Source organism: Ammospiza nelsoni, chromosome 3, assembly GCF_027579445.1.
Source record: "Ammospiza nelsoni isolate bAmmNel1 chromosome 3, bAmmNel1.pri, whole genome shotgun sequence".
In the NCBI taxonomy this organism is placed as follows: domain Eukaryota; kingdom Metazoa; phylum Chordata; class Aves; order Passeriformes; family Passerellidae; genus Ammospiza; species Ammospiza nelsoni.
The window spans coordinates 27,251,155-27,262,251 of record NC_080635.1 but is presented as its reverse complement, the minus strand read 5'-3'; the positions used below and the strand labels follow the sequence as shown (position 1 = coordinate 27,262,251).

Sequence of the window (11,097 nt, the reverse complement as noted above, 5' to 3'; positions counted from 1 at the left end):
CTTTCTTTTCTCAGTCCAGACAGGAGCTAGAGCCATCTCTGATGGGATAGATTCGGGTTTTAAACAAAACTGAAAAATAAATAAAACCGTGAATAAACAACGTGAGGGCGGGGGGACCAACCCGCGGATCCGGGTTGAAAAATTGCCTCCGGGAATCCCGGGTAAGCTTTGGCCGCCTGAAGAAGCCCTAGTCCCGCCACGGGAAAACTTGTGAGCCCGGGAAACTGAGCCGAGCCCCAGGGTTGGATGGTATGGGGAAGGTAGGCCCAGTATCGCGGCAAAGGTCGCTATGATGCCTTTTAAAAAAATAAATAAATAAAATAAAAACCTAGCCGGAGTAGCAGCTTAATTGCGGCAGGCTTTCGGTCTCGGTAAACCCCACAGGTTTTAAGGGGAAAGCACATTGCAGTCCCGACAAAAGGAAAGAATTTTTATTTTTTTAATTTTTAAAAAATATTTTAAAATAAAGGAAGGAAAGAAAGAAAGAAAGAAACGAAAACTTGGAGTTATCTGTCATTTTGGTTCCTCTCCCTACAGTCCTCGCTACGGTAGTGGACATCTGCGGGGAAATGTGTTTCTTTCTGGCATGTGGAAGTTGTGGGGTTTATCATTGTTTGCTACCCCTGCCGATAAAAGCGCCCTTGGAGGCGGCCGTGTCTCCGTGCCGAGCCCACGGCTGGATGGACGGAGCCGTGTGACAGCGTCCACAGCCCTGTGACAGCGGGTGACAGGTCTGTCCCGAGCCCAGGTCGGTGAAAAGGACGAGGGGCTCCGCAAAAGCAGCCGTCGAAGAGGCCGGGGAAAGGCGTCAGGCAGCCCGGGTGAATCGGCTCCTGAGTTAAACAGGAACGATGCGGGCCTGCAGCCTCCCATACAGCCTCCCATACAGGCTGCTGTCTACAAAGGGACGGCGAAGGCAGAGCCGAAAAGGCGATTTCCAGATAACTGCACCCACGCGGGAGCACGGAGCAGTTCCACGCAAGGAAAGGTTCCTCGGGAGAAAACCGCCCGCCCACGCCCCATTCCTCAGCCAGACTGTGTCACAGCTAATGAAAGGAGCATCGCAATAAAACCACCTTTTTATTTCACTCACGTTTCCCAGAGATTGTGCTGACACCCGTGGCCTCGCACGCTGCTGCGCCGAGGGGTGAGGCGCTCGCCGAGCGAGCCTCGGCAAAGTGACAGTGGGCCGGGCAGGGTGGAACCCCGGCCTTGGCCGCCCGGCGGCAGCGGAGCCGAGAGAAAGTTTGGGTCGGCTCGCCTGAAACTTTCCACGACAGCTAAACGGGAGACAGCTGGCAGTAGCCAGGCGAAACCCTCTCGTCGGTCCAGGGGCAAATGTGAGCAGGCGATTCGCTCCTCCTGCTCTGAAATATAATGTCAGGGAACGAGAGGCTTCGCAAATGCCAAAAAAAGCTCCTCTCCCGATCGCCTATTTCGCTCGCAAGGCGCTGCAATGCGATTCGCCCCGCGCCCGGCTGGGCAGCCAGTATCTGCTCTGACTTCTAGCACGTAGGAAAATTTTTCTCTTTCCCTAAAGATAAAAGCAGTTATGCAGAATTTGGATCCAGATGTCACTAATTTACGATTGCTCTAGGACGCAAGCTGATACAGGGTGCCCGGGAAGGGGGTAGCCCTGCCTCTGCCCAGCTCTCCGGGAAGTGAACTTAAGTTACACGCGAACTGCAGTCCGGCTAAGACAGCCCTAAAGTGAAAGCGCCTACGGAGGAGCTGGAGTGTAAACACGGTACTCACGTTTTAGGGTGCTAAAAAGACTCTTTTTCAGGTCTAAATCTATGCAACAGGTTTTGACATTTCCTTTCCAGCTAGGGCTAAGAGCCGCTCCCGTTCAGATTTAACCACTGTGGTTGTGAGATAGAAAGAGAGAAAGAGGAGTCAGGTATATCCCTAATAAACGTGGGGCGACCGAGCGTGGTAGCATGGAGGCGGTAGACGCAGCTCAGACCTCTCTAGAATTTTCTTTATTTCCACGGTCCCCGTTGCGGGAGGGAGCGGAAGGCACACGGTGTGTGCGCGCAGAGGTCGGGGACGGCAGAGGCGATTTGTGGTTTTGCTGCCTTTTCTGCTCAGGGCAATCTCCGAAGCGGCGCGGTTGTACCGTCCCGCCGCTGTTGGCTACGGCTGCGGCTGTGAACTATCCAGCCGCTTAGGTTGGCTAGGAAGCGCTGGGATCGGGATGCTCTCGTTTACAAACAAGCACAGTTTGAATCCTGCAGAGACCGGCCGGAATCGAGGCACTAAGCGGTTGAGAGCTCATTTTGTAAAAGAACGGAGGGAGAATCATGAGAGGGGACTTTACCGACCCGTCACCAGTATGCCCGATTTTGTTTTAAACGAATTTGGGCTCCTCTTTTCTCCACTGGAAAAAGAAGCCTCTATTTTCCGTCCCCGGAGGATCCAGGGCAGGAAGCGCCTACTGTTTCCCTACGGCAGCTCTCGTGAAAAGGCCGGACGGACAGGTAGGAGGACAACGCAGCTTCCACAGCGGAGCGCACTCGAGAAAGTACGGGTGCATGGATATACACAGGCGTTCGGACATGCTGGGAGCTGGACACGGTTGATCCGCTGCCCCCCTACTCCGCCCTCTTCCTCCTCCTCCTCCTCCTCCTGCCTCCCTCCCCCGCCGCATTTCCCCGGCCGCAGCCCTGGCGCGGGTCCTCGCCGGGAGCCGCCGGGCTGCGCGCCGCCTCCCCAGCCTCGCCCTCCCCCGGGACGGCCGCCCGGGCCGGCACCGAGGCTCGCTCCTCGGCCGCCGAGGCGCAGGCTGCGGGGCGGGGAGCCGCAGCCCGGGCTCTTGTGGCTTCGCTAAATCCCTGACGCGCCGGGGCGGCTAAAAAGGTACCGCGGCAGGAACCCACAATTGCACAAACCTCTCCTGTCAGGACTGCAAATACCGTAGAAGGAGCTTGTGGGATTAATTATTATTTCTCAGCAAAAGGGGAACAGAACAGGCCATGGAAACTACCCCGAGTTTGTGGCCGGGAGGCTCCTCCCGAGTACCCTCACCTGGGCGATGCCCGGCGCCAGCCTCCGCCCCGGCGGTCCCGCTTGGCCGCCGCCCCGTGCGCCGCTCCCGAGGAGGCACCGCGGCTTCCTCCACCCGCTCATCGCACCCTCTCCCTCGACCTTGCAGCCTGCACCACCTCTCTCTGTACACCGCCTTTCGCTCTGTGTAGACCGACAAGGGACGGGAAATGATGCGGATTCCTGCCCCGCAGAGTCGGTAAACTTAAAACGCGGCGTGCAAAGGGCACGCGTGGGTGATAAGGGTCCGCTTAATCGAGCGAAATGTTTCTGACTTTTACACGTGTTCCTCGCCTGGATGAAACACCCCGACACGCTCTGGAAATCCGGTATAAGTAAATGTCCGGCGTCCAGTGATCACAAACGCCAGCGCCCTTCCCGCCGGAGCGCGGTGGGGCACGGCCGGCGATCCATGGAGAGGCAATCCCTCTCCGGCCTCGTATCATGGTGCCTTCTTCTCGCTCCCGGGCAGGTACGAGAAGCGTGTAATGGGATCCCAGGTCACGAACAGGGTCTCCATTGTACATGAGAGGCCCCTTCCTTATAAAACTCTCCGACAGTGGTTACTGGGCGCTGGGGAGAGGGGCTATGAGGGAACGCTTTTAGAAAGAAATTTTTCGCCCCACCGCAGCCGCGGCTGCCGGGGACGGCGGAGCCCGCTGTCCGTCCGGAGCGGCGGGGCCGGGACGGGGCTGCGGGATCCAGACGGGACGGCGGGGCCCGGCCGAGACAGCGGCTCCGTCCCGCCGCGCTGCTGTGCCCTGCGGCGGGGAGCAGGGGCCCGAGCTCCGCGCTCCCCCTCTCCCCGACGGGCGCCTGCAGCATCAATCACGACGGAAATTTCTCCCTCGCTAGCTAATATCTCAGCTCTCAGGGCCGCCTCTGAGTGGATCTGAGCAATCTGTCAACCCAGCCGGGGAGCCACCTCAAAACAGATCGGGTTACCCCTGATTGACAGCGTCACCATGGCAAATAATTTGACTAAAACTATTGTCTTCTCCTGGCAGTCCCCGGGTCAGATAACCGGACCAATCACAGCGCGGATAATCACTTTTCATGCCAGCTTAGAATAATATTATTTAAAAAAAAAAAAAAAAAAAAAAAAGGGGAGAGAGAGAAAGAAAGGGGGGAAAACTCCGAGAGGGAGAGAGGAGCGAGCGAGCAGGGCTTTACCACTATATTATGTGGGATCTGACGGTGGGGGGTGGGGGGGAAGCAGGGAGATCCCAAACCGGCGGCCGAGGGGGGTGGGGGTGTGAGAGCGGCGGCCGCTGCGAGCGCTGCAGATAGGAGACAAAAGAGGCACGAAGTTACTCTCGCAACTTGGACTTACAAAAAGGAGGCGGCGGCCGGGGGGAAAAGCCGCCCGCGCTCAGGCTCTCGAGACTTTTTTTCGTCGCTCTTCGCACTTTTTCCCCGGCTCCCGCGACCGCCCCGGGGCCGGTCGCCGCCGATGGCCGCGGCCCCCCGCGCCCGGCCGTGACGCCCGAGCGGGCCCCGCCGGGCGCCGCCGCCCCGGCGCCGGCCCCGCATGCCGGGCGCTGCCCGCCGCCCCGCGCCGCTCCCCTCTATGCGGCCGTAGGGCGCGCGGCGCGGCAGGGCTCACCATGTCGATGCTCCCGACTTTTGGCTTCACCCAAGAGCAAGTGGCCTGCGTCTGCGAGGTGCTCCAGCAAGGCGGCAACATCGAGCGGCTGGGGCGGTTCCTCTGGTCCCTCCCTGCCTGCGAGCACCTCCACAAGAACGAGAGCGTCCTGAAGGCCAAGGCGGTGGTGGCCTTCCACCGGGGCAACTTCCGCGAGCTCTACAAGATCCTGGAGAGCCACCAGTTCTCGGCGCACAACCACCCCAAGCTGCAGCAGCTCTGGCTGAAGGCGCACTACATCGAGGCGGAGAAGCTGCGGGGGCGACCCCTAGGGGCGGTGGGCAAGTACCGGGTGCGCCGCAAGTTCCCGCTGCCCCGCTCCATCTGGGACGGCGAGGAGACCAGCTACTGCTTCAAGGAGAAGAGCCGCAGCGTCCTCCGGGAGTGGTACGCGCACAACCCCTACCCGTCCCCCCGCGAGAAGCGGGAGCTGGCCGAGGCCACCGGCCTCACCACCACCCAGGTCAGCAACTGGTTCAAGAACCGCCGGCAGCGAGACCGCGCCGCCGAGGCCAAGGAAAGGTACGGCTTCCCACGGCTTCCCCCGGCGCCCGCGGCTCCCCGATCCCGGTGCTCACCCCGGGTCTCTCCATCTGCCCCGGCCCCGGCTGCGGAAGGCCCGCCGAGAGGGGACGGGGGCTCTCCGCCTCGGGGGCACCCAGAGAACCAGAGGCCAGCGAGCTGGGGGCTCGGTGAAGGCGTCTGTGCGCTAAAAGTAGCCCCGGGAGAGGCGGCCGAGACCCGTTCCCCGCCGACTTCCCGCTCCCCGCACAGCCCCGGCTGCCGGGGACGCCTCACACGGCCTGCGGCGAGCCCCGGTCGAGCAGCGCTGCCGCCTCCAGGAGCCGCGGCCGGAGGTGCCCGTGCGGGTCCGCGGCCCGTCGGGAGAGGCCGGGGGTGGCGGCGGCGGGGCCCGAGGGCTCAGAGCGTGTCCGTGAGGGTACCCCGGGGCAGGAAGGGGCAGCCGGCAACGCGTGGGTCTGAGCGTTGGTCTGAGCAAATACATCCTCTGTCCTGGGCTCCTGGAGACCTGGACAAGGTCTGAGGGGAGCCACTTCCTGCCTCGCTCATGACCTTGCAGGTCTTACTCGCTGCCCAGCAAGGTGCTCATGAACGCACGTCAATAGGTGTGTGTTCGTAGGCCGAATACGATTCTGCAGCTGTGTTTTTGTGTTTCTCACGTTATGTGGAGTGAAGGGACCACTAATCGCCGGGAGGAGGTTAATGCCTACATCCCTGGCTATTCGGGTAGATTTTTCTGTCAGCAGTCCCTGTGCCTTAGGAAGACGGTTCGAAGAGGCAAAAAGGGCCCTCTTACTGCGTTCACTAGCTCACTGAACTGCCCGGTCCGTACAGGCAATCGTATGATCGCATGCTCTGTGGGTTAATTAGCGGGTCAGAATCCTGTAGATCCGTGCCTCGGAGGAGAATTCTTTCTATCTTTGGTTTCTGCCAACCGTGTTTTGGAAACGGGCAGCGCCGCGGCCGCCCTGCTGTGCAGCCCGACAGATTCGGGCACAGATTTGCTCTATCCATTTCCCGAAACTGTGCTAGCGCTTTAATTTTCCTTCAAATCCTCACAAGTGTTGGTTTTACGAGATGTTAGAGATCCTTTTTATTGCTGATAGCAGGGACTCACCTTCAAATATCCAAAGGAAATGAAGGTTACACTTATTCCATACCTTTTTTTTTTCCCGAGGAATCAAATTTTAAAAGTCTCCAGACACAAATAATATTTTTGACATTGAAAAATACACTCAACCTAATATTAGAAAACAGACCGTTGGAAAACAGACCGTTCATGGGATTGCCATCCACTCAAGCAAACCTGTTCAAACAGAGCTTTCTTGTCTATATTTATTTTTCTGGCACTAAGTGTCTCCAGCCACATCATGCAGCCCTTAGTGAGGAAAATCCGTCCGTGCTTAACTTATAGCTTAACTTCTCCTGACCAAATCCTGCAGGATAGGGCCCCTCTGCCAGAGAGCGTGTTACAAAACTTCCGCAGAAGCTTTCAAATAGGCTTGCACTGCCGTCAGTAGTTCAGGCAGAACGGTGTTTAAAGTATTTCTACGAGAGCTATGAGGGCCGAGGAAGCCTTGCCTAGACGGCAGCCCCGACCCCTTCTTGCCACTCACGTTACCAAAAAAAAAACCCATATATAGATATATAAATAGATATATAAATATATAGATATATCTGCAAGGGCTTGGCCCGCCTCCAGCGATTTCTTGGTATTCACCCGGTGATGAATTTCGAAACCAGGTGCTGCCTTTCGGAGCCTTTGTCGCAGCGCTCCGGTGGTGCGGGCTGTCCCGCCGCGGAGCCGTGCGAGGCCGTCCCGGCTGCGCCCACGCCGCCCGGGGACGGGACGGGGGAGCAGCGGCGGCCGTGCCGAGCATTTCCCGAGAGGAAAGCACGGGTTAACTCTGCTCGCTTTCCTTATCGTCCATATTGGGCTATGTTTTGAGCTTGAAGCTCAGGACGAGGGGGAAAAGAAACCATGTCCAGTTACTTAAGGAAAAGACTTTCCCTCCTGATGTGAGCCCGGGGCTGCACGGAGCCATCCTGCCTGCAGCTCGCCGGGCTTCGGCCTCGTCAGGAGAAATCATGGCTGAACATCTCTTCAGCTCCTAGGGCAGTTTTAAAGTTAAAAAATTTTGGGTTTTTTTAATTTGTTTGTTTTTTAAATAAAGTCTTCCTCCCTTCCGTCCCCCTCCTCACGCTGTGCAAACTCTTTGGACGCAGAAAATTACGGTTTGGCAAAGTGACACTTTCCGCTGGGCCGGTGGGAGACTGTTTACAAGCTCAGCGGACCTTAGACCTAAGTGGCAGATGAAGAGGCCTCGGAGGCTGGCAGAGTTTTTAAACCCAGAGTTTTTGCGCTGCTCCCCTCCGCTCGCTGCTCCCCGGAGCCAGCCCCCCGCCGCCCCCGCTCCCGCGGTGCGCACCCGGAGCGACGGCCACATGGTGATTTCCCTCCCTCTTTTGTGTTTTCTATAGGGAAAACAACGAGAATTCCAACTCCAACAGCCACAACCCGCTCTCGGCGTCAATGAACGGGAATAAGACAGTTTTGGGGAGCTCAGAGGACGAGAAGACGCCGTCAGGGACCCCGGATCACACCTCCTCCAGCCCCGCGCTGCTGCTCAGCTCCAACCCCGGGCTGCAGCCGCTGCACGGCCTGGGCCACCCCCAGGGCCCCAGCGCCATCCCCGTGCCCAGCGCCGACCCCATGCACCACCACAGCTTGCAGGACTCCATTCTCAACCCCATGTCATCTAATTTGGTCGATCTGGGCTCTTAAAACACGCTCACTCCTTTGCGCCAGCCCTCCTTTCCTCAATTTTTCCTATTATTTTTTTTTCCTTTAATCTTACCAGGGACTTTGAAAGCAATGACAAACACCTTAGTGGAAGTGTTGTGCCCTTGGCAGCAGGCTGGCTGCAGGTTTGCAAGGTAGTGGACTCCGCTGTGGGTAGCTGATATTGTGAAAAGCCCTTAATGGTTGCTTACAGGCGTTTTCGGGCGTGTAAGGACTGTGGGACAGGGGCCGTGATTTTCACGGCAGGCTGTAAGGCTGATCGGTGTAGCAGCTCATTCCAGCCTTAACTTCACAAATCTCTCAGTGTTGTCACTCGATCGGGCCGGTCTGTGTGGGAAGAGGCACATCGTAATATTTTTATTTTTTTGGGGGGGTGGGGAAGAAAGGGGAACGCAAGGCTGCTCTTGCCATGCCTGTTTGAAAGTTACACATCGCTCCCGTTATTCTATTGTAGCTATGTATCCGTGGCAGGTGTACGATGTACAATTTCAACTAAGAATACAAAAGTCGTAGTCAAGATATAGCAGCAACACGCGCTCTAGGCAGACTCTGTAACCTTCTTGTAGCTGATGCTATGCAGAGAGACAGCTTCTTTGGCCTTGTCCATGTGGTGCTTTCGCCATTTGCTGGGTGGGAAAGGAAATGATGGCCCGGCTCCGGCCCGAAGGAAGGCAGAGGTAGATTTTCCCCTCGGTGTGCAACGCGGGCTGGAGCGGGTTTTAAAAGGAAAACAGGAATTGCTGCTCAAGTTTAGACCTAAATGACAGTATCAACCGCAAGTCACTCACCTTAGTTTTGTTTATTGTTTATATTATGTGAATACATTCTTTGGAAAATATTTCTGCTTTTATTTTATAATAAAATCTAGAAATCTAGCTCGGCGTATGGCCGCTTCACTCGCCCGCGGGGTGTTTTCGGGCTCGGTCCCGAGGGGAGCAGAGCGGGCGCCCTGGCGGGGATGCCGGGGCAGGAGGTGATGGCTGGCCGGAGCCCCGCCACCCTGCTCGGCTTGGCCCGGTCGGGGAAGCGCTGAAGGGGCCCTTGTGGCCCGGTCCGGGAAGCGCTGAAGGGCTGAAGGGCGGCCGAAGTGCCCTGCGGGAGCGGAGAGCCGAGGGCAGGGGCAGGACGGGCCGTGCGGACCCTGAGGGAAGCGAGAGCCGAGGGCACGGGGCAGGACGGGCGGTGCGGGCCCTGCGGGAGCGGAGAGCCGAGGGCACGGGGCAGGACGGGCGGTGCGGGCCCTGCGGGAGCGGAGAGCCGAGGGCACGGGGCAGGACGGGCGGTGCGGGCCCTGAGGGAAGCGAGGGCCGAGGGCACGGGGCAGGACGGGCCGTGCGGGCCCTGAGGGAAGCGAGAGCCGAGGGCACGGGGCAGGACGGGCGGTGCGGGCCCTGCAGGAGCGGAGAGCCGAGGGCAGGGGCAGGACGGGCCGTGCGGACCCTGCGGGAGCGGAGAGCCGAGGGCACGGGGCAGGACGGGCGGTGCGGGCCCTGCGGGAGCGGAGAGCCGAGGGCACGGGGCAGGACGGGCGGTGCGGGCCCTGAGGGAAGCGAGGGCCGAGGGCACGGGGCAGGACGGGCCGTGCGGGCCCTGAGGGAAGCGAGAGCCGAGGGCACGGGGCAGGACGGGCGGTGCGGGCCCTGCAGGAGCGGAGAGCCGAGGGCAGGGGCAGGACGGGCCGTGCGGACCCTGCGGGAGCGGAGAGCCGAGGGCACGGGGCAGGACGGGCGGTGCGGGCCCTGCGGGAGCGGAGAGCCGAGGGCACGGGGCAGGACGGGCGGTGCGGGCCCTGAGGGAAGCGAGGGCCGAGGGCACGGGGCAGGACGGGCCGTGCGGGCCCTGAGGGAAGCGAAAGCCGAGGGCACGGGGCAGGACGGGCGGTGCGGGCCCTGCAGGAGCGGAGAGCCGAGGGCACGGGGCAGGACGGGCGGTGCAGGCCCTGCGGGAAGCGGAGAGCTCGCCCACCTGCTCCCCGAGGGCACGGCCCCACAGGCTGCGGGCTCTTCTCCCGCCTGCCCCGGCGGACAAAAAGCGGCCCCCTCTCCCCCACCTCGTCCCAGAGCGGGTGGGCAAACCGAGGGTGGCCATACCCCGCTCCGGGGTCCGGCACGGACACTGGGCTGCAAATGCCTTTCCGGCGCCTGCAGGATGCTGGGAAAGGGATTTCTCTATTCCTCTCATTTTTCTTTATTTCTTTTTAATTTCCTTTCCTGTAAGCACCGGGTGGCCAAAGAGTCAGGCAGGCTACTTGCCATTTTGCCCCATCAAAAGAGCTCAGGACTCTTGCATCTTGCACCTTCGCCGTCCATCTTTGCTAGAAGCCGAACGTGTTATGTGCTTAAAATGTTCTCAGAACTTGCAAACAGCTTTATAACTTCATTTTTGGTCTTTTTTAATCTTCTTTGGAATGATTTTCTTGTGAAAAATAAACCGAGAAAACGATTTGACTTCAAGCGGCATAGAAAAATGTGTAGATCAGCAAAGATCGTGTCCAGGTTTCAGATGCTGGCTGAAATTTCAATCAGTGGGAGTATTGTGCGGGCAGTGTCCTAATTTGATATAATCTGGGTCTGGATTAGCGCCTCTGTGCGTTTGCGGGTGTCCTCTAAAAGCACATTTCTCTGCGGTCCCGTTAAAAGTCTGTAGCAGGGAATGTATGGATGTCGGCAATGGGGAGGTTCGGTCTCTGAAAAAAGCTCTCCCTCAGTCGCGGCTATAAATCCAGTTTTTTCGTTGTGCTGGGGTGCAATATTTTATGGGAGACAATGTGGTCTATGCGGGTTTATGTTCCCCCGCTCCTGCACGTAAGGGTGATTTTTTCAGCAGCAGAGATGATGAAGCTGATGCCTGTGCTGTGTGAGCATACCAGTGTGGCCTTACGTGCATCAGGGTCTAAACAGAGGATCCTGTTATTTCCGCTGAGGGCCATCTAATAATTTTAGCTATGGACTTTAATTCTTTGAAAATAAATACTTTGCAAGTAGAGGAACCACTGCTTTCTAGAGCTATAGAAAATCTCTACTCCCTGTAAAATAACACACACAGCGGTGCAATATGGCAAAGAATTAATTGGATAGTTAAT

At 58.4% G+C, this 11,097-nt stretch overlaps 1 protein-coding gene across 1 annotated transcript; it reads left to right on the top strand.

The window, feature by feature from the left end:
* The first annotated feature begins 4,617 nt into the window (after nucleotides 1-4,617).
* Nucleotides 4,618-8,890, top strand: SIX2 (SIX homeobox 2). Its single transcript, XM_059468186.1, has 2 exons — nucleotides 4,618-5,212; nucleotides 7,694-8,890. The coding sequence occupies exons 1-2, from the start codon at nucleotides 4,653-4,655 to the stop codon at nucleotides 7,995-7,997; spliced, it is 864 nt and encodes a 287-aa protein (XP_059324169.1). The 5' UTR covers nucleotides 4,618-4,652; the 3' UTR covers nucleotides 7,998-8,890.
* Nucleotides 8,891-11,097: the final 2,207 nt, after the last annotated feature.

Bases quoted from the DNA above. Each gene is read 5' to 3' on its own strand.
- SIX2 (XM_059468186.1), top strand. From the start codon at position 4,653: ATGTCGATGCTCCCGACTTTTGGCTTCACCCAAGAGCAAGTGGCCTGC. The intron at 5,213-7,693 runs GTACGGCTTCCC...TGTTTTCTATAG, and splicing joins GCCGCCGAGGCCAAGGAAAG to GGAAAACAACGAGAATTCCA.